The sequence below is a fragment of the Schistocerca nitens genome, chromosome 4, assembly GCF_023898315.1.
Source record: "Schistocerca nitens isolate TAMUIC-IGC-003100 chromosome 4, iqSchNite1.1, whole genome shotgun sequence".
NCBI lineage: Eukaryota > Metazoa > Arthropoda > Insecta > Orthoptera > Acrididae > Schistocerca > Schistocerca nitens.
Window position 1 is genome coordinate 379478320 of NC_064617.1, and position 24249 is coordinate 379502568.

Consider the following 24249-nt stretch of genomic DNA (forward strand, 5'->3'; position numbering starts at 1 on the left):
GCCTTCTTCTGAAATTAAGAAAATTACATATTCTCTCAAAAATAAAAGCTCATCGGGTTTGGATGGGGTTTTCAATAGAGTGCTACAGATTTGTAAACATGCCATAAGTCCAATCTTATCTGAAATACGTAGTGCATCACTGACACAACACATTTCTACAAAATGACTGAAATATGCCTTTGCCACCCCTTCTTTAAGAAAGATGCCGATAACTACCAATCTGTTTCACTGCTGACATCATTTACCAAAACTTTTGAGATGGTAATGTATTCTAGAACAGTATCTCACTTAAGCAACAATAATATTCTCAGCAAATCACAATTTGGCTTTCGGAAGAGTTGCTCTACTGAGAATGCCATTCTCATGTTTACTCACCAAATTTTACAGGTATAAAATAATAAAATAGAGCTGGTTGGTATTTTTCACAACATATCTAAGGCATTTGATAGTGTGAATCACAGTATTTTCCTAGATAAATTGATGTTTTATGGGATTGGTGGTATAGCCAACCAATAGATAATGTCATGTCTAACCTAAAGACTGCTGAAAGTTGTACTTAGTAATTTAACCAATATAGTTTGGGGACCTTACTCTGGCTGGGGAGGAATCATGCATGGAATTCCCCAAGACCCAATCTTACATCCACTATTGTTCCTCATATACATAAATGATTTTCTATCTAATATACAACGAGCAGAATTTTTTTGCAAATGACGTTAGTACTTTAATCAAGTACATACAGAAACAGAAGAAATGGTAAGCAATATTCTTGAAAGTATCACTGACTGGTTCTCTGTGAATGGTCTTATTCTCAATTTTAAAAAGACGCAACGTATTCAGTTCTGCTACACCAATGATAACTGTAACACATAATGATGAAATAATAAACAGGGTGAAAACTTCCGAATTGTTAGGTGTCCATATTTATGAGAACTTAAACTGGAAAAAGCATATTCTGGAGCTCCTAAAACAACTTTGTTGAGCCACATTTGCATTTAGAAACACTACAGATCTTGGGTAGAGACAAATCAGTAAGCTGACATGTTTTGTATAATTACATTCAATAATGTCATATAGAATAATGTTCTGGGACAACTCATCTTTTAGAAAGAAAGTCTTCATTGCTCAAAAATCTGCTGTAAGTATAACATGTGGTGCTCATTCATGATCATCTTGTAGAATGTAGGCATCTGTATAAGGAGTTGGGCATTCTGACTACTGCTTCACAGTACATTTATTCCCTCATAAAATTTGTTGTAAATAATCCACAGCAGTACAAAAGTAACAACGCTGTGCACAATTACAATATCAGAAGAAAAAGTAACATTCATTACACTGATTAAGATTGTCTTTAGCACAAGAAGGGGAGCACAGTACTTCAACCAAAATTTTTGATCTGTTACCCAGTGATATAAAAGATCTGACAGACAGCAAAGTAAAAGTGAAAAGAAACTGAAAAAATTTCTCATTGATAACTCCTATTCCATAGAAGAACTTCTGTTATAGTACTGTGGAAAAGGTGATGGGTAGGAAATACTAACTAACATGTTTATATCTTTTTTCTGGTAAATGATTAGCACATATTCATAATTACAAAATAATTTGTGATGTGAGTATAAAATGGCTTGTTGCCTATATTACTATGTGTCATACAAATGGTCCATGGAATATGAAACTAGCTAACTAAATCAAAAAATTTATTGAAGTCATTTTCATACACAGTATGTTATCAAAATAATAGCAACCCTCATCTTCCAGAACACAGTAACTTTATTGCATGGTAATCTTGCTTCCAAGATCATATGATTTTTTTCTGTCACAATATTATGTACTTATTACTTAAATAGTTCATACTTTGTTTATGTAAGTGAGACATTTTATGCTGGGGTGGGAAAACAAACTCAGCTAATGAAAATGTATTTTGAATTTTATTGCATTTCAAAATTTCAACCATTCACCTGGAGGATTAGCATAAAAGTTACATATATCAGAGTAACAAAATATAAAAACATCAGTACCAATGCTGAACTTCTGATGTATAGGCTACACCTTACAACCAAAAATATAAATATACTGGTAAGGCACTGACAAATACCAACCACTTAAACACACTTTATATAAAATGATTGACATTATTGTACAACAATGTGCATTTATTTGACATTTAAGTCTTATCTTGAGCAATTATACAAGTTCGAGAGCAATGTTTATTCCGTTACTTTACTCTGATATCTCATTTTGCTCCATTTGTGATCACAACAACAGTTTATGAGATATGAGTATGTTTTGATGACAAAATATAGTTTATGGTTTGAATTCTATAAAAAAATGATGAAACCAAGCAGAAAATCACTTCTATGAGCGCTTGCATTTCTTCGAAGAATCTACTTGCATTTTTCACATCAATTTTCCTCATTTTCAGGTGTCAGAAAAATGTTTACAGTTTCACTTTTCATGTATTTTCAAATCAGATTAACTTCAGTACAAAAGACATTTGTTAAGGCTCAAATATAAATATTTGTACTCGGTTTCCTACTTTATAATGTATGGCTTTCATTTTGTCAGTTTTTTGTGTCACAAACTATCTATTTTCAGCTAATTTTTTTCTGTGACTCACCCATAGCATTTTAACTTTAATAGTACACATAATAAATGCTTGTTTCTACCTCTTTTTAAAGTTTTTCACAACTATCAGACTAGGTTTATTTAGTATTGCCTGCATTTGTACTATGAGAATCAGCTACTAAATCATACAGACAGTTGATATTATGTTACATGCATATGGCAGCTGTAATCAGTACATCTGTCAATGAGGTGAATGGGTGGAAAAGATTATTGTAATCAGTCAACACTTGTTTCAAAAATATATTTTCTGCCATTATAAATGAGTAATAAATTTAACTAATTACTTGAGACATTAACTTATTTTATCTGTAATATCAATTGAATATAAGGTCTTTGTAGTTATGAAGTAGGTAGTAATTGGAGATACGGCAGTTTGTGGTTGTGCGAACTACAGTAGTACGATCAGCACGTTCAAAGTTTGCTTTCACCACCTCATAGTATCTGCCATCGCTGAAATGTAGAAAAAAAATGTGAATATAAATAACATAACTGAATGCAGTAAAAACTAATGATCTAATGCTTGCCATTTATATTAAAGGAGAGTCCTCAAACAATGATGTGCTAAAGGTTAAAAGCAGGAATTTCAGTCTTTATGAGACAAATGAAGGGAATTATTTTGAAGAGAGACCAAGTTGCCACAAGAGCATCCAAGGAGCTGCCAGCAACAGCCAGATGGTGCTCACTTTTTTTTTTTTTTTTAACATGACTTCTACATGAACTTGAAACTAGTCATTAATAAAATATTACTGCAGTCTAGACTGTTGTTTAAGCCCAATTTCATTACACCTTAAAAAGCAAATGTTAGAAACTATACAAGACACATGGCTGGATCACAAGGGGAATTAGAACTACCTGTCACAAACAGAGACTACAGTATTGCATTAACCCTGCAAGAAAAAGAATGTCCACGTTCAGGAAAAATCATTTAAAAACAAAAAAGGAAAGACAGTAACAAAAGCATGAAATAATATAGTGTTGTAGCAAAAGCTATATGAGAGTCCATAAAAAAAGGGAAGCTGGGAAGAATTTTTTAAAAAAAAGTCCAGACATAAAAAATGTCTTACATTGACCTGAAACAACAAAAATATCTGCTATTTTCTTTACTAAAACACCTGAAAAATCAAAAAAAAATTACAGTGAAAAACAACAGTCAATAGGAAAAAGATCAACACACAGAATGTCATTGTTTGCTCAAATGTAAACAAGAAAGAAACAATGAAGGCTATCTTAAAGTTAAGTAATACATACATAGCAGATACTGATGGCATACATACATATCTCGCTCTGCATCCAGACCCTGTAAACCACTGTAAAGTGCATGGCAGAGGTTACTGCCGATCATATCACAACACAAGAGTTTCTTACTGTTCTGTTCACATATGGGATATGGAAACAATAATATCAGATGCTTCTGTGCATGCTGTGACCCATCTAATCTCATCTTCATGGACTGATGGTGCCGTAGTACATTCCTGGATTTCTCACTTAATACTGACTTTTTTAATAATAATGGATGAGAAACAGTTAACATCTGAGACATTTTTGGATCTAATATAAGCTTTTGAGATGGTCAACCAAATAATTTTTCTTCCTAAGTTTATATTCCAAATTCATAATTCTCCCCCAGGGGATTCAAATTTTTGGTATGCAGATGGTCATCACAGGGTCCAAAATTGAGTTTGGCATTGCTTTCATGTAATTGTGTCAGGCTTTTTCCAAGTCCTGTCGTACCATCCTTCCTTGGTCAACTCTTCTTCTTCCTTTTTATTACAGTGCTTGGATTTCAAGGCATAAAGGCACTGTTCAGCTTCTAGTGAAATTTGATCATCTCAAGGTGTGCAAATGACACACTATCAGACTGAAGGAGAACATGTTCTGCACCATATTGTGACCTGAGCTGAAGCATGGGTGCATCATTACAAACTGTAATTGAAAACAAACAGTGTGGAATGGTGCAAATAGGATGAATCTTTGTCCGCCAAAGCTGAAAACTGTATTTCCTAAGGGAAGGCTCATTTAACAGTCTTTTTTGATTTTAAAGTAATTTTTCAAATCAATTTTCTCCATAAACATCGTGCTGTGAATACCACATACTATGTCTGGACCAATGTTTGGACCAAATACAATGGTCGTTTCACCAGAAAAGGTGGGATATGTGATCATGCTTCATGACAATGTTCAAACCCACACAGCTGCCTGAGCACAACAACAACAACAACAAATCAGAGATTGTTCTGGACCACACTAGAACATCATCCCCTTTTCATTTGTATGAATCACTCAAGGAACCAGTTGGGGGACACAGATCTGACACAGTGGTGCTGTTAAAGTTAGTGCCCAACTGGCTTCTGTCATAGCCATGTTCATTTTACAAAAAAGGGATCTATCTACTGGGAAATATGTGTTTCCCATTCAGGAGACTATACAGAAAAATTAGTTCATGTGCATGAATTTTTCTGAAGCTTAAATAAACTGACTTAAAAAGTTCTGGCTTATATTTAATTCATCCTCATATTAAAGTGCTCGCTCTCAGCAGCTAAAAAAATAACACCATGAAGACAGAAAAATTCTGGGCTCTACTGTGTTATACTTCAGTAAGTGTCCTTTCTTCAAACATTAATATTCTCTTTGTCGATTTAAATTTATAACTGGAATAAAAAAAAGATACCATGACATCACTGAAAAGAGAGTAGCTCTTAAATGTCCATGAACAATAGTCAAAGAATTATTGTAGTTGGCATAAACCACAATCTTCTCTCAAAGTCATCACGCTTTAAAATTAAACTCCACAAATTAAAAACTTGGAAACATTTCAGTGTTAGAAAGAGTGAATGGCATCTGAATCACATCTCCACTGATAAATTCCACCACTGGTAAATCCACAATATCAGTATCCCATGGGGAGTAGATCCTGGATCAAACTATTAAACTGGAACATACAAACTTAACAACCCCAATGATGAAGAAAAGCTTTCCAAATTAAAACAGGAGAAAATCTGACCCAACAACTTTGGTAACAAAAATAGAGTAGTATGGAAAAATAGAAGAAGAATCTGTTAACACTAAAATTCTAAAATCACTGAGCACCAAATTAAAATTGTTAGCAGAACAATAAGCTCTAATAAATCCCACAAAGAAACCTGAATGGTGGAATGAAGTAAATGACTGGGTGGTACAGAGAAAGGATCAAACTTGAATAGAGTATCACACCCAGAGGTCAGAAGAATCAAAATTAAAACAAATAAAATTAACTCATAAAATAATAAGACAAGGAAACCAAAATCACTTCAAGGACACCATAGAGTGGATAGATGAAGATCTAGTCTGTACAGAAATCTGAAAAAATTAAGGAAATCTTGTGATTATGAATTTCACCAGCATCTAATTCAAATGACGATCACATGGAAAATTCCAGAGCTCTGGTCATCAGGAATAGTACATCAAATATTTAAAAAAGGATATAAACCAGTCAAGATAATTAAAGAGGATAACCTTCCGGACTGCACATACAAAATTTTCTTACACACACATTATGTGATCAAAAGTATCCAGACACCTGGTTGAAAATCACTTAAGAGTTTTTGGCGCCCTCCATCGGTAATGTTGGAATTCAATATGGCGTTGATCCACCCTTAGCCTCGATGACAGCTTCCGCTCTTGCAGGCATATGTTTAGTCATGTGCTGGAAGGTTTCTTGGGGAATGGCAGCCCATTCTTCATGGAATGCTGCAGTGAGGAGAGGTATCGATGTATGTTGGTGAGGCCTGGGATGAAGACGGCATTCCGAAACATCCCGAAGATGTTCTACAGGATTCAGGTTAGGACTCTGTGCAGACCAGTCCATTACATAGACGTTATTGCCATCAGGTCGTGTATCATGAACATGTGCCTAATCATGATGAAAGATGCAATTGCCATCCCCGAATTGCTCTTCAACAGTGAGAAGCAAGAAGGTGTTTAAAACAACAATGTAGGCCTATTCTCTGATAGTGCCTTTAAAAACAACAAGGAGTGCAAGCCCCCTCTATGATAAACACAACCACAGCATAACACCAAAGCCTCTGAATTTTACTGTTGGCACTACACACGCTGGCAGATGATGTTCACCAGTCATTCACCATACCCACACTTTGCCATCGGATCACCACATTGCGTACCATGATTCATCACTCCACACAACATTTTTCCATTGTTCAGTCATCCAATGCTTATGCTCCTTATTCCAAGTGAGGCATTGTTTGGCATTTACTGGCATGAAGTGTGGCTTATGAGCAGCCACTCAAGCATGAAATCCAAGTTTTCTCACCTCCCACCTAACTGTCATAGTACTTGCAATGGATCCTGATGCAGTTTGGAATTCCTGTGTTGTGGTCTAGATAGGTGTCTGCCTATTACACATTACGACCTTCTTCAACTGTCGGCACTCTCTACCAATCAACAGACAAGGTCGGCCTATATGCTTTTGTGCTGCACATGTCCATTAACATTCCCACTTCACTATCATATTGGAAACAATGGACCTAGGGATATTTAGGAATGTGGAAATCTCATATACAAACATATGACAAGTGACACCCAATCACCTGACCACGGTCGACGTCCGTGAGTTCTACAGAGTGCCCCATTCTGCTCTCTCACAACGTCTAATGACTACTGAGGTCGCTGATATGCAGTACCTGACAGTAAGTGGCAGCACAATACACCTAATATGAAGAACATATTTTTTGGGGGGTGATCGGATACTTTTGATCCATAGTGTCATTTACAACAGCATCAAAAACAGTCTGGAACTGCAACTTGTAGAATGCGAAGGAGAATGTTGCCCATAGTGAAGTTGTCCAGGTCAATGTCTTGACCCAGAACTGACAATGGAAAATTACAAGTACAGAAGTAAACAATTATTTATCTAATCCACAGGTTAAAGAAACTAAAATAGTATCCACAGACTGACACTTTTAAAAATCTTCAGAGCATAAAGTCTTTATTCAAAATAACTAAAAAACCTCACACTAACTTTAATCAGCACAAATTTCAATGTAAAAAGCAGAGGAGGAGTGTAAAAGCTTTCATAACAAAGACTGGCCTCAGACAAGCCTGCTTACCCTTCACTACATCATGAAGATTTGGTAAAATAAAAAGCTACCTAAAATCAAAATTGGTGAAAATCTTTTACTAAGGAAAAACTGATTAGGCCTTGATATAGTAGAAGTTCATGTCTAGACCACCAGTGAAGGGGGACAATAATTCAAAAACTTGGACTACATGTAACATTTAAGAAAACTGAGAATATGCTCATGAAATCCATGTTTATAAATAAAGTCTCAAATATGATCTGAAAATTAACACAGTGTTGCCGTACCCAGGAGAAATCATTATTCACAATCTAAGCGAGAAAGTGACATGGACAGATAGAATCAACAAAGTGAAAAAGCACAATTTAAGACCTTGTCAACATATACTAAGAAATGCTTGCCAATTGATACTAAAATCCAACAACCTAAAGTGTAACTCATCTGGAAGTCATTCACAAACATAGCTTCATTTGTGAAACTATGTTTGAAATATAAACTGAAAGAAGTACTAGCCAACTCCTCAAAACTGTAAGAAGAACCATCTGAACTTGAATGAACATAAATTATCATGTGGAAGGAGTGTGGAGAGTCCTCTTCATTGAAATTGTCTATTGTGACACTAGTGCAATGAAGAACAAATATCTTTCACGTCCTGCAGCAGCCAGAAACAGGATGATAAATTTGAGAAAGAAGATTGGAGGACAGTGGATCCAAGAAATGGAGCAAGATCTCAAAGCAGTTGAAGTCAAGATATCAGCTGCAGAGAAAACAGACAAAATTAAGATTTACAAAATGAAGACACATATTTTCATCACAATTGAAACATAGAAGGGCTATAGAGATTACAGACAAGTTGAGTAAATCACAATCAAAATTGATGGAAATTGAACCACAAGAACGAAACTTCACAACTTTCAACCAAAAAGTCAATGTGGAAAAACTCCAGTAGTCCAATGTAACTGATAAATATAATAATATTATTACAAAGCATTAAGAGGTTATCAGATGAACTAATTCATGTATTTCAGAGCAACCATAAAGAAATAGTAAGCATAAAGCAAATCATATATATTCTCAGAATATTTGTCAGAAGAAGGATCAGTCATCTCAAAGGTCAGTAATAGAACTATTTCCATTTTCTTATATCAGTGATTTAAGCTGAAATGTAGTTAATTAGTTAGTAAAACAATGTTATTGGTAAAACAGCGTTCTACAACACATTCTGTTATAAGTCAGCTAAGTAAATGATTAACAAATAACTATGTTTATTATAAACAAGTAACAGCAAATTTTTTATCCCTTGTTCCAGCTTCAGTTTACTAGAAAAATGAAATACAGTCAGGTTGAGCTGGATACGCATACATATCTTACCTAAAGGCAAGGCAAAATGGACAATGAAAAATATGTCATTACCAACTACATGTTCCTTCCTTGTCATTTTAGACCAGTAAGTTTGCAAATGTTTGTGCTTGCGAATTACTTTCATTTTGTTGCTCTTAAATTGTGATACCAAGACATTTCCAATATCCGTGTAAGAGAGATCTATGGATAAATAAAACTACTAGTATTACTGCTACTTATATATCATCACTGATTGTATTTATGTACACAATTCTAAAAAGTCAGGTATGTTAACATACAGTGTGTTCCATCATAAGTTCATATCCATAAATATAAAAATGTAAACTTCTATGGGACACACACCAAACACACTGACAACAGTAATGCAAAGAAGTCCCATATTCTTACAAGAAAGTGTTATGGACAGATATCAAGGAATAAATACTGGTTAAAATGTGGAACATGCTACTTGTGGTCAGTGCTCTGTAGTGTTGGCTGTCTCCCAGGTTGCATGCAATGCAAATTACTTGTTGGTTGGGGTTTTTTCTACACCTAGTCATTTAGTTGTGATGGTGTGGTCAGAAGCAATGCTTATCATTGTCTTCTACATCAGTCATTCCGTACATATTGTTTTGAGTTTACACTGGCATCAGACCAAGATTAGTGATTCTGAGAAGTGTGAATGAAGTAAAAAGTGAATTCGCATGGAAAATGGCAGAAATGGCATTCTGCCATGGTTCAATCAATGAAATTAATCAAGAGGCAATTCTCATGTATGGTAAATGACACCCTCAATGGCACATCACATCTGAAAAATGTTTGGCCAAATGTTCACATAACTATCAGACATGGTAACATTTGCAACAAGGACAAGTGTTTGCAATAGTTGTTATACAGTTTTCATGCTGTATATGGAGGAGTGAGAGTTGCAGCAAGTAGACAATAATACCGACAAAGGCGTGCAAGAAATTGTGGCGTCTGAAGCCATACATCGTGCTCCTCTCTGATAATTTCTGCCTGAGCAGTTACTTTATCCATCTCACTTACAATGTACATAGTATAACACTACCATGCCAGATTGCAGTACTTTCAGTAGGTTCTAAGACAAAATGCTGAAAGTTCACAGATCACATTTTATTTTGCAGTTGAGGTGGGATGAACATGGAGTGGGATAAAAGATTACCACAGTAACCATATGTAGACAGATGTAAACTCTCATGCATTTATGGGAAGAAATCATTGATGATAGAATTATAGGCACATGCACTTTACTGGACACTAATTTATCCATGGCAAATTACCCACATTATTGAAATTGTTACCTTTGTAGAAAGACAATGTATAAGGGGTGATAAAAAGTCTCTGTTTGAGGAAATTGTAGCAGCATATATACAACACAGTGTGTCTCCAGTGCAGCTATACAAGCCCTGATATGTAGGCAAGAGATTAGTATGGCCTTTGAATGGAAACATTTTGATCACTCCTTATATACAGTTTCTGAATAATGGGGCACAACCCAATGATCTACACCTGATGCGACAGTACCCAATGTAAATATTTAGTGAGCAGTGTATTACTCAAGGGGGCCTAGTATCATGGCCTCTGCCTTCACCTGATGATAATCCCTTAGATTCCTTGCTATGGGGACATTTAAAGTCTCTTATTTATTCCTCACCCACCAAAAATGTACACAAATGACAGAGATGTGTGACCAAATCCGAGGGTAGCCAAATGTGTTCATAAGAGCTCATGATTCTTTGAGAACAAGGGCTTGGAGGATGCATGAGAATGAGAGTTAAACAAATTGGGCACTTCCTGTAGTGTGAGTAGACTGATAGTTACTGTAAGTAAAAATGGCTTGTATCTCAACAAGTATTTGTTACTGGGCATATGTATGTAGAACCATTTTCTAGTTTTGACCAATATTATTTCCGGTAAGAATGTGAAAAACTCTTATTCAAACACCCTGTGTATATTCAAGTATATAGTTGACATACCAATGATTCATCTAAAACCCACAGTTACTGCGCTCACACACTAAATACAATTCAATAACATTTTACTGAAGTGAGCAGCTGACTGCTGTTATCCAGTTCACCATTACATACAAGACACCAAACTACTAATTATTTACTCATCAGGGCCATACAGAGAGGATGGTAAGATTGGCCTCCACCAAGGGTGTAGGCACAAAAGGGAAGATATGGACCAGGCAGAATTCAGATGTTACAACCAAGCCCCCAACCAACAAGTCTGAGGTGCTGTCTTCCACTTAAAATGAAACTTAACCAGGGAAATTCACTTTCTCTTTGGGGAAATGTGCTGTGTTCCATGTCAAGGCGAGGCTAATCCTAAAGGATAGGGGTCTATTAATCATCAGAAGTTCAGAAATATGGTGAATAATGCTACCCCTTAGGGAAATGGTAGGCAAGGGATGGGGAAAGCAGTTTAGAAATGTGGTGAATAATGCTAAACCTTAGGGAAATGGTAGGCAAGGGATGGGGAAAGCACCATGTGCATTCAATGTATATGCCGGAGAGCTTCATTCAATAGATTGAAAAGGCTAGTGTAGCAGTCATAGAGGAAGCAGGGTGTGGAAAACTGCAGTTTGTGGCACATGTTGGGACAAAAGACACCCCTCATCTGGGCTCCGAGATCATACTTGGATCTTTCCAGTAACTGATAGAGAAGGTTTAGAGTACCAGCCTTGCTCAACGAATTTCAACAAAGCTTATGAACTACAGCATTGTTCCCAGAACAGATCATGGCCTCCTGGTTCTGAGTCAAGTGGTATGCATGAATCGGAGCTGTTAAAGTTCTGTGACAAGCCAGGATGTGACTTTGCTGACTTACAGGATAGGGTTGATAAGTGTAAGGTCAACCTGAATGGGTCAGGGGTGCACTTTACATCAGAGACTGCTACCCAAGTAGCTGACTGTGTGTTCTAACACTGTCCAAAAAAAAAAAAAAAAAAAAAAAATTAAAAATGAGATATTGGTATCATTGTTTGATTCTCATTCAGCTGTTTCATTGTGTTAAATAGTACAAAGGAAAACACAACACTGTTCAAGTTACAAATGTTTACAGAATTTTTATACAATGGAAAAAGCAGCAGGATCCACCTGAATGATGGTAATAAACAGCACAAACTGTTTAAGCAACAATTGGCACATGCATGCTATGTGTGGTGACTCATGATCTATTGTCACTGATTTTGTGATCATAGCTTCTGATTTATATGATTCGCATATTATATGTATTGTGTTTCTTGGTTAATAGGTTTTCTTAATTTATAGCTTGAATTTTTGTTGCAATAATGCTGTAGAGTAATTTCACTGTAATTTAAGTGAAGGAAGTGACAAATATGTGTGTGCTAGTGAGGAAAAATCATTGAAAAAATTTAAAACATATGGTCACCTCAGTAATGTTCATTAACAACTATGAGCTTCTTTATTTGAAACTGGAGCTGAGTTCCAATGTACATGATATGAATGTTTCAAGAATAATTCTAAAAATAAATGGCATTATTTAATAACACAATTCAATGGTATTGGGTATGATGGTGGTACTGTGCACAAAACAGTTATTTATCAGGCCTTATCTCAGTGCATCCTGTAGCACAGTGCAAATTCTCAACACTTTACACGTTCAGGCTCAATTTGTTTCACTGGATATTTTCAAAACTAAAACCAAAATGTGGATGAAGGAAAAGACTTTCTGTAGTATAGAAGAATTTCAGAATAGTTGTAAAGATGAACTAATTTATTGATAAATTAAGGCGTAATGTTATGTATAGATATGGGTGTAGAGGCAGTTATAAGCTAATAGGGTACAACACTGCTATATTTTTACCGTGTAATATTTTGTTGTGTAAAACTTAATATACAAATAGCTGTAATTCTTCTGACATTGATTGCATATTAATGCTGAAAGAGGATAAAACAAATAAATAAATATATAAATAAAAACCTAGGTAGAATGAAGAAGATGCTAAGTTAAATGACAGCTCCTATAGCTACAAAGCTAGGGTGATTAGGGATGGTGAAGCAGTAGAGGTACCAGTATGTTTTAAAGCATCTCAGCCACTGTTTGGTATTAAAACTTCCTGTCTCCACACAATTAAAACATTTTTAAGAAGAACTGGTGAGTCACCATTGGATGAAAGAGGAAAGCACAATAATTGACCTCAAAAGTTTGTTGTATGGACTCATGAAACAGTAATCCAGTTTTTTGGTGCCTTCAGAGGAAGAAAAGCACATTGAGAAAACAAAAAGCAAACAACATCCAGGCAGGCATTGAAAGCCCAGCAGTACTATCCAGCCACCATGTCATCCTCAGCCCTAAGGCGTCACTGGATGCAGATAAGGAGGGGTGTGTGGTCAGCACACTACTCTCCTGACCATTGCCAATTTTCATGATTAGTGCCACCACTTCTCAATCAAGTAGTTCCTCAATTGGCCTCACAAGGGCTGAGTGCAACCCGCTTGCCAATAGCACTCAGCAGACCCAGATGGTGACCCATCCAAGTGCTAGCCAAAGCCAACAGTACTTAACTTCAGTGATCTCACATGAACCAGTGTTACCACTGCAGCAAGGCCATTGGCATAAAATGACATTACAATATAAAAAAAAAACCTCACAAAATGTATGTTTCCAAAAGACTTAAATGTGCAGAAACTTGTTTCATTTTTTTTTACTAAATATCCAAACATTCAGATTTCTTATGAAACAATCATACACATTTTTGTCTCAGAAATTGACATCACTTTAAACTGCCCTTGAACAAATACATGCTGTTGAACAGAAAGCCAAAGTAACTGATGTCAAGAGAAAAATCTGTAATGCACCAAGAGAAGAAGACAGGAAAATGCTGCAGGGGGATAATAGGAAGCAGAAAATGAAAGATTATTGCATCTCAAAAAAGGGGAGTGGTTCTACAGAGAGAACTGCCAAAAAAGAGGCTAAACAATCACCAACTACGGAGACCATTGGAATAGATTTTGTTGAAAACCTCCATACAATGAATACAGCTTCAAGTGAGGTATATTCATAAGACTGTTTTCTTTCTAAATTTTCAGTAGCCATATTTTATCAACTGGCTCATCAGTTACGTACACCTATGACCAGATATGGACAAAGATGGGATCAAATGATGTTGTATCAATACTTCATCATTTTTCTACAATTACCTGAACAGAGAGGACCAATTGCTTCGTGTCTTTGCAACTCATGTGGGAAACAAAATGAAAACAACACCATCATTCAATTCCTACACTAATGTCACTGTTGAATTAATGTGATTTGAGAAGGTGACTTTTGCATTTGCAGTATGTGGCCATTCTTTCATGGAGCCAGATAAAAGTATGGTATTGATCCCCAAGTATGTAAAAGCTGAAACTCCTGATAGCTAGATAAAAGTGATTGCAGAGGCCCGAGTCAACCTAAGTCCTTTTATTTATGTCTTGTTTGAACAGAAGATGTTTAAAAGCTGGAGTAAATGTCTTTCTTCTAAGTCATAAAAAAAGCTTTCTTTTGCTTTTAGGTCAGTGAAGCTGTTAAGATTCCTTCAAGCAAAATCAAAAACCATAAAATACAGAGATACTTATAATGAACCAGTCTTCATAGTACTGATAAAGCATCAGTGGAAGAAGCAGAGGCAACAACAATGCCAACAGATCATCAGGAACCTGAGCAGCTATACCATTCACCTATTCTTCTTCCCAAAGACAAGTGCAAGTACTTGCAGATCCTGATGAAATTCTGTGAAGATGAGGATTGTGGGGAGTACTGAAACCAACTTGTTGCTGTCCATCAGCTTGGACTGCTATCTGAACAACAAGATACCTCCAATGATGAAAGAGATTTTTAAAGGGAATGCCCTTTTATTTCACACATTTCCTGAATTTGGATTATTTTTTGAACTTTGATAATAACAAGTCAAAATCTTTATAGACTTAAATAATATACATTGTCAACACAAGACCACATGCTCCCAAGCAGTTTTATAAGCAGTTCTCATTTGCTTATTGTAAACTGCAGGAGGAAAACACAAACCAGCCATTATATGTTAAATTAATTATTTCTGTCAGGGGTACACAAGCAAAAAATCAACTAAAGTTCAATAAGATTGTTGAAAAAAAAAGCTATAATAAATTTAATCATCTGAAAGTTTATTTTATTTCCCCCAAAAAATTTCAGCTTTTGGATTCTGCTGTTTTTCCTCCCTGTATCCTTCTGTTGAGGTGGTTACAGTTTTGTTATTGGTGGGCATGACAACACATCCTGTGAAACATTACTAAATACTTTCTCTGAAAACTATCTAAAACAGATAGGCAGGAAGCCTACTCCTGATGGAAATATATTAGATCCAGTGGCAAAAAACTGATGTGATGTCTTTGAGTATGTCCACCCTGACCCTGATACAGTTGTAGCAACAATGATTTCTAAACTACAAAGGTCCACTAAAACAAGAGGAAAGATTTATATATTCAGTAAACTAAATAAAAAATCAGTAGTGTCATACCTCAATGAGGAACATGAAACTTTCAGCACAGGGCAGGAGCATGTAGAGGTACTATGGCTCAAGTTTAAAAGAATAGTTGACCATTATCTGGATAGGTATGTGGCCAGTAAAACAGTTCACAATGGGAGGGAACCTCCATGGTATAAATTCACTCTAAAGAAACAGATAAGTGATAATAGGTGTAAAACAAAGCACAGGACTATAGATAGAAAGATTCTGAAATTTTCATTCAGCATCTTGGCTGACAAGAGCACGGTGCATGATGCCTTCAATAACTATCATGAGAGAATATTGTCAAACAAAATTTCACAAAACCCAAACAAATTCTGGTCATCTGGAAAAGCTGTCAGTGGTGCCAAAGTTAATGTCCAGTCACTTAACGATGAGACAAGAACTGAAACTGAGGATAGCAAAACAAAACCGTGATGGGCTAGTGTTCTTTTACAAAGGAAAATCCAGGGCAATTGCCCTGTTTAATCCTTGTACCACTGCAAAGATGAGTGAAACAAATTTTAGAGTCAGTGGCAGTGAAAAGTAGCAGAAATCATTAAAACTGAACAAAGCTCCAGGTGCTGATGGAATCCCCATCCAGTTCTATACCGAGTTTGCAGCTGAGTTAGCTCCTCCTTTAATTGTAATTTATTGTAGATCTTTTGAACAGAAATCTGTGCACAGGTGTTGGAAGAAAGCATGGGTAACACTCATCTCCAAGAAGAGTAGAGGAAGTAAGCCACAAAACCAACATGTAATATCTTTGACAATGATTTGTAGCAGAATCTTAGAATATATTCTGAGCTCAAAAATAATGATGTATCTCCAACAGAATGACCTCATCCATGCCAACCAGCATGGATTCTTACAACATCCATCATATGGAACCCAACTCGCACTTTTGTCACATGACATACTGTACGCTTTGGGTCAAGGCAGTCACATAGAACAGTATTTCCCAATTTACAAAAAGCATTTGATTCAGTACCACTCTATGCTTACTATCAAAAGTACAATCATATGGGATACTGAGCAAAATGTGTTACTGGACTGAGGATATTATGGTAGTGATGACACAGTAAGTTATCTCAGTTGGAAAGTAATCGACAGATGTAGAATTAACATCTGCTGTGCTGTAGCTAAGTGTGTTGGGATCTTTGGTGTTCATGTTATATATTAATGACCTCAAAGACAATAATAACAGTAACCTCAGACTTTTCAAAGGTGATACAGCAATCTATAATGAATAACTGCCTAAAGAAGCTGCAAAATTATTTACTCAGTTCTTGATAGGATTTCAAATTGATGCAGAGATTGGCAACTTGCTTTAAATGCTCAGAAATGTAAAATTGTGTACTCCACAAAATGAAAAAAATGTAGCATACTATGACAATAATATCAATGTGTCATAGTTGAACTCAGTCAACTCATACAAATACCTAGATGTAACACTTCATAGGGATATGAAATGGGGTGCTCACAGAGGATCACTTGTAGGTAAAGAAGATAGCAGACTTCAGTTTATTGGTAGAATATTAGGGAAATACAGTCAGTCTACAAAGGAGATGACTTACAAATGACTTGTGCAACCCATCCTAGAATATTGCTTAAGTGTGTGGGACCCATACAAAGAAGGATAAACAAAGGATATTGAATGTATACAGAGCAGGGCAACATAAATGGTCACAAGTCTGTTTGATCCATGGGAGACTGTCACAGAGATACTGAAAAAACTGAACTGGCAAAATCTTGAAAGTAGATGTAAACTATCTCAAGAAAGCCTGTTTACAGTGCTTCAAGAGGCAACTTTAACTATGATTCTAGGAATATCATGACACTCCATTACACATTATACCCACAGGGAGCCAAAGACAAGACTACATTAATTAGAGTGTGCACAGAGGCATTTAAATAGTCACAAATCCTGTGCTCAACACATGGGTCAAACAGACAAAAATCATAATAACTGGTATAAATGCTTGTGCCCTCTGTCATGTACTTCACAGTGGTTTGCAGAGTACAAAGTCTGTTCAAAAACTTCCAGAACTTTGTACACAAGGCATCACAACATGTTTCAACAGTACCATTGAATAAGAGAACAACTTGATTAGACACTGGTCAACAGAGTGTATGAATTTTACAATTTTTTCACAGGCAGCACAGTGTTACTCATTTCATAAAGAACATTGATTAACAGTTTGTCCCTGTGGCATGAATTCACAATGAACCAATCCTTAAAAGTCAAAGAAACCTATCAGCATTGGCTTTGACATTTGAGCAAGCCTAACAACCTTTCTTTGGTCTTGGAGAATGTTTCCCGACCCACTGAGAAGATTGAACCTTGGTCTCAACATCACAGTCATAGATTCACATCTCATCACTAGTTATGATTCTCTTAAGGGACATCTTGTTTTCGTTTGTGTGATCCAAAACCTCTTCACAGATTGTGAGGCAAAGGTCTTTCTGGTCTTGACTCATAAGCGATGGGGTGAACTTGGTGGCAACAAAATGCATTTCAAGATTCTGCATAAGGATTTCATGACATGATCCAACTGAAACGTTATATTCTCCTGAAATCTATCAGTCTCTCAGTCTTCAATTGGTATGCACAATTTCATTGATGTTACTGACAAGATCATCGGCAGTGGATGTCAAAGGATGTCCTGATGTCCTGAACGTACGTCATCTTTAATTTCCTTCTGGTGATTTTTAAACTATGTGAACCATTTGTAACACTGAGTAAGGCTTAAGCATTCATCACCATAGGCTTCCTGCATCATTTGGAGTGTCTCTGTAAAGGTTTTCTTCAGCTTCATGGAAAATTTAATGCTTCTCTAACTCTGCCATCTCGAATTTTGCAAACTGTGTGACATAACGTCCTACTCTGTACAGCACTGAACAATGACTAACAGACATACAACAATGAAACTTCCAGCAGTTACACATTAAACACTGTCGCATTTCATCCAATATACAGTTAGTGTGAAATTATGATTGTTCTGGAAATTTTTGAACAGACTTCATACAGCTGCAGATGGAGCTGTAGAAAGGGCTCAAAAACTGATGAAAAAAGAAAAAGGTGGTTTAAGAATCAACTGGGAGAGGTATATAAGTTATAGAACCTCTGTGTTCCTATCTGCTGCCTATGAGAAGAAACTTTTCCCTGATAGCTCTAAATGCATAATGTTGTCACAATTTCATTTCTGGAGTATCAGTTTATCCAAATAGCGCCATCAATAAATGACTGTCACTGAACATATGTGTGTTCATAATACAGTTTATGTGGCAACAGTGTCATTGGTTCACATACCTCCCACCTAAATTGCTGCTTTGTTACTGTACAGTAAACTTTCAAAGATCAGTGAGCAGTTGCTGAAGCATATATGCTATTTGGCTAAAAGTTTCAGATTTCTGCTGACTGTAGACTGGAGCAAGCTGCAATAGTGAAGGAAGCAAGGAAGAAAGATGGTGAAGATATGTAATTTATGTGTCTCTCCTGCCAGTAATTTTTCTGCTCCCAAGTTTCATTTTGTATGAACTTCTGTGTAAATTAAAAAGAAATCTCCTATGATTGATGAATAATATTACAAGAGTTGTTAGTTATTGTACACACAAGCAGTTAATCTCTGTCCATCTAAGTAGAAATCTCACATAAACAAGTGTATGTCCTGTCTAATTGGTAATCGGCTGCACTGTTCAAGCATCTGCAGTCATAAGATCATTGGAATGTTGTATCAGGTACTTTCTTGTTATTATGGGTATGGTGTGAATGAAATTCTGACACACACTGTGTCCCCTATAGTAGCACACCAGTGTACGCTAGCTGCCATGAACAATAAGATTAAGATTTTGTTTTACTTTTATTTTTTATAAAGTTTATATGATTTGTAATTTATTTACTTTAGTGATATTTTTAATTGTTGTGTGTAATATTTTTCATCAATGCATTTCATTGAAGTCACATTTTAAATCATACCTTATTTTTATTAAGCAAATTTACAAAATTATACACATATCTCTGAATACATTCTGATACACAAATGTCACAGGATAATAAACAAAAGATGAATTTGCAAATATTTTCCAAATTTCAATCTAAAAGAACTAGGTCATCTAGATTTGTGATGAATCTTGAAATTATTGGAATGTACCTTCATTTAGTTTAAGATACATAGATCACAAGGCAACCATGACATACCAGTTCATATCCTGTGAGATAGTAGTTTGTGTAACTATTGTGTAGAAATACTCTATTGAATATAATTCTGATCAACTACAAAAAAAACAGTTATCAATTGATCACTCCATTACAAAATGTTCAGGTTGTTTCTTCATATCTGAATAAATATTGCAACTTATATTTGATTGAGCCTGCTAATTGTATTCATCACTTGGTCTACCTTTACAATTCCCCCCCCCCCCCCCAGCCCCCTTACATTCCTTGTGGTGTTAGGATGTGTCCAATCTACCCTTCTGCTATTCAAGTTGTGTCACAAATTTCTTTTTTTCCCCAATTTGATCAGTACCTCCTCATTAGGTATACGATCTATGCATCTAATCCTCATGATTATTCTGTAGCACCATAACTCAAATGCTTCCATTCTCTTCTTGTTTAAACTGCTGAACATCCATGTTTCACACCCACAAAAGTTTACACTCCAGGAAAATACCTTCAAAATAGTCTTTATAACAATTTAATTTATATTTTATATTAAAAATTCCTCATTTTCAGAAGCTCTTCTCTTGCTGTTGCCAGTATGCATTTTATAACAGTTCTACTTCAACTATCAACAGTTATTTTATAGTCCAAATAACAAAACTCATCCACTGCTTTTAGTGTCTCACTTTTTAAACTAATTCCCTCAGAATCACATGATTTAATTTGGCTCCATTCCATTGTTCTTGTTTTACTTCAGCTGATGCTTATCTTATAATCTCTTTTCAATACACCATCCATTCTGTTCAATTGCTCTTCAAAGTCTTGAGGTGTCTCTGACAGGACTGCAGTATGTCATTTGCAGATCTAATTTTTTTAATTCTTTTCCCTGAACTTAAATCCCTTTTCCAAATATTTCCTTTGTTTCCTTTACTGCCTCCTCAATGTACAGATTGAATAACATTCAAGATATGCTAATACTCTGTCTCCCTTTCTTCTCAACCAGTGCTTTCCTTTCACTTTCCCACTCCACAGTCTAATTTTGATAAAAGTTGCAAATAACTTTTCACTCCCTGTATCTTATTTCTACTACCTTCAGAAGATCAAAGAGAATATTCCAGTCATCACTGTTAAAAGCTCTTTGAATATACAAATAATGTAAACATAGGTTTGTCTTTCTTCAACCTTGGTTGGGCCTTAGTGCCTAGAGACAGTGGTCATTTATGTGTGAATTTTTCTTGTGTGAATGTGTGTTTCCTACTTCTGAAGAAGGACTTCATCCATAAGATGAAATATTTCTAGCATTGTTTTACATTGAGTCTGTCTGTGGCTCAGTGCCTCTTCTTTGTGGCACGTAGCAATCTATCCTTTCCATACCACTGTTATTAACTTTCATCTATAAATACCTTTATTTGTGTTTGTCATCTGTTTACTGGACATTACATGTGAATCTACGCTCATTTTTTAGATCACATAAATAGAGAGGTTTCTTTTCTTGAATTACAATGCTGTTGGTGGATCCAAATATCTGTTTAAGGCACCTACTGCAACACAAGGTAGCACTGGTAGGTTGCAAAGGAGCATTTAATAGTACCAAGTAGGAGTTTACTCTCATCGCCCTATTTTTGACCCCTGCTTAGAAGAGAATGATGGTGAATGGTCATAGCGAAAGGAAAATAAATAAATAGAAAACAACTTTTGTTTAGTTAAACTGAATATTTCATAGTATTTATTGTAGATTTTTATGTTGAGTTCATACATACTGTGCCCACACACCTTTATCATTGGGTAGAGAAAATAAATACATGGTGCTGGTGACAACATGAACAGTCAACAAAATCCAAGTAAAGGTGCAACAAAGTTCCTAGGAAAATGGTTATAAAGTGATTTAAAATGAAACATTCTGATTAAATATATCAGTGCTAAGCAGAATAAAAGCTGTCATGTTTCAAGGAATCTAAAAATCAGCATAAATGAGTAACAGCTATTGTACATTTATCATGTACCAGGAGGTTATAACGAAAGTGCATCTACTCACAGATGTCCAGTGTGGGCAATAATTATCATATGGCAGTGAAACTTGGTATTTATGCTAAAATAATTAATATGGGACCAATTTATAGCTGGCTGCGGTGACCGAGCGGTTCTAGGCGCTTCAGTCTGGAACCGCGTGACTGCTATGGTCGCAGGTTCGAATCCTGCCTCGGGCATGGATGTGTGTGATATCCTTAGGTTAGTTAGGTTTAAGTAGTTCTAAGTTCTAGGGGACTGATGACCTCAGATGTTAAGTCCCATAGAGCTCAGAGCCATTAGAACCAATTTACACTGGAAAAGACTAGTTCTAATTTTGTTAACCAGTTGCAAATATCATCTGTATACTGTTTGTATGACAGAATGACATCCACAATGTTGTTTGACAAGTCATAACATGAGGGAACAGTATGGCTATCAAGAAGAGAGAGCGTATGCTGACCATGAAAGCATTTTATGTGAACAACAGCAATCACAGTGCTGAATTGAGAGAGTACGGCTGACTGAAAGGTCTGAGGAGAGGCCCAACATTGTTAAGTGGTTTAAAGAAGATGATAATGAAACTGTAAGCACAGGTGAGCTTTACGCGGAACCTGGAATGGGAAGATGTCCCATCCTGATGGTAGTTATTGATGAGGTCGCTGTTGCTGTCACTGATCATGCAGAATATGGCCCGGGTAGTGTTAGTGCTTCTATGGTACCACAAGAATTGTCTGTCCCATGGTCAACAGCATGGAAAGTTACATGGTCTATGTTATACCAGTACCTGTACAAGATCCAGATAGTGCAGCAAATGAAACCTCACGATCCACCACAATGTTCTGAATTTTCTCTTTGGTTTCTGGCTTGGATCAAAGTTGATGACATGTGGCTGGGAAATATTCTGTGGAGTGTCAAAGCACATTTTACACTACAGGTTGCAGTGAATACACAGAACTGCTGCATTTTGGATATTGGTAACCCTCATGTTGTGCATGAACAGCCATTGTACTCACTGTATGTGACTGTGTGGTGTGGATTCACAAGCACCCTTATTCTAAATCTATTATTCTTCGAAGAAAATACACTTAGATGACATGTCAGGCATACTATAACACATGCACACTATTGAGACCTCCTTGTACAGCACGTGACTTCAGATTTGGAAGAAAACAACTGTGTGGAAACCATTGTTTTCATGCAAAATGGGGCAACAACTCATATTGCTTGCTCAGTGAAAGCTCTGCTTGATGCAACCTACCATAAACTTGTTATCTTCAGAGATTTTCCAGTTGCATGTCCTGCAGGATCACCTGATTGGAATCCATCTGACTTTTGACTCTGGGGATATCTATATGAATTTTTTTGACCAGGTACACATTCACTCTCTATCCACTCTGAAAGCCGGTAAGTATACAGGAGCACATTGCTTAGATTACAGTGGAACTGCTGCAAACAACTCTTGATCACATCACTTCATTGATGCAGCATGTTGCTGATGTCTCCAGTGTCCATATTGAACAAACTGTGTAGGTGGTAGTTAATAATAAAATCAACATTATTCCTTTCTCACTTGTTTGACCTTTCCTACCCACGCCCCTTGCCTAATTCATTACATATAGAAACACTTCTATACATCTTTCTTGCATTTCTTCTGGCATAAATTGGTTCCACATTAACACATTAGCATATCTACTAATTTTCACTGCATTGATAATTACAGTCCACAACTTCCGTGAGTAGCTGCACTTTAATTATAACCGCATGTTATGTTTTAACTAAGGTGGCCATTTAATTTTTGTTAAAAAACAGGACTTTTTAAAAAGTTCAGAGAAAAATCTGTGACAATTAAGGGGAAAAATGCATTGACAAAATTTAATGGATGTACAAGTTTGCTCTTTTCTTCTCAGTAGGGCCTGCAGAATATGTTGAAAACACTTTACACATTTTATGCAAAATATGTAAAGGACATACTATTAACATTTTGGAATAATTGGAGATATACACTCATATGAAAAATTTCCTGAATGACTTACTCAATGAACAAACTGACCTGAAACATAATTTCTGACCATGAGGAAGGACAAACATATGAAATCACAGCTAATACATTCACAACAAATTTTAACCATACAATAACATGCAATTAACATACCATCCTGGACTCCCAAAGATAAAAAGGTCTGTAAACATATAGCATCTAAGGACCCCAACTGTCAAACTGCTGTCAAACAATTATTATCTTGAAAAATTCATATTATAACAACTATGTGATTATAGTAACAATATTTCACAACAGGAAGCTCATAGTAAACTTGCAGATGCCATATGATTGTCAACTTCACCTAGACTTAAGTAGAAATATCTATAAAACTATGTCTTGATCAAAAGTAAGATGTAAATGAGATTCATTATTAACAACATCCACAGATGCAATTGAAAACGGCACTGTAAGCCAAAACAGGCAAGCTTAATGTGCATAAATATCTAGACAAAAGTAAATAAATATTACACAGCTGCTACTGAAACTG

General features: G+C 36.0%; 1 protein-coding gene across 4 annotated transcripts in view; it reads right to left on the reverse strand.

Annotated features, from left to right (window-relative positions):
* Positions 1 to 1909: 1909 nt before the first annotated feature.
* The window catches only part of LOC126253116 (F-box/LRR-repeat protein 2), a 719590-nt gene continuing 697250 nt past the window's right edge, over positions 1910 to 24249 (reverse strand). For all 4 annotated transcript variants that reach the window (XM_049954234.1, XM_049954235.1, XM_049954237.1 and 1 more), the window contains one exon: positions 1910 to 3075. In XM_049954234.1, coding sequence (XP_049810191.1) covers positions 2940 to 3075 — 136 coding nt within the window. In that variant the 3' untranslated portion in view covers positions 1910 to 2939. The remainder of the gene's footprint in view (positions 3076 to 24249) is intronic.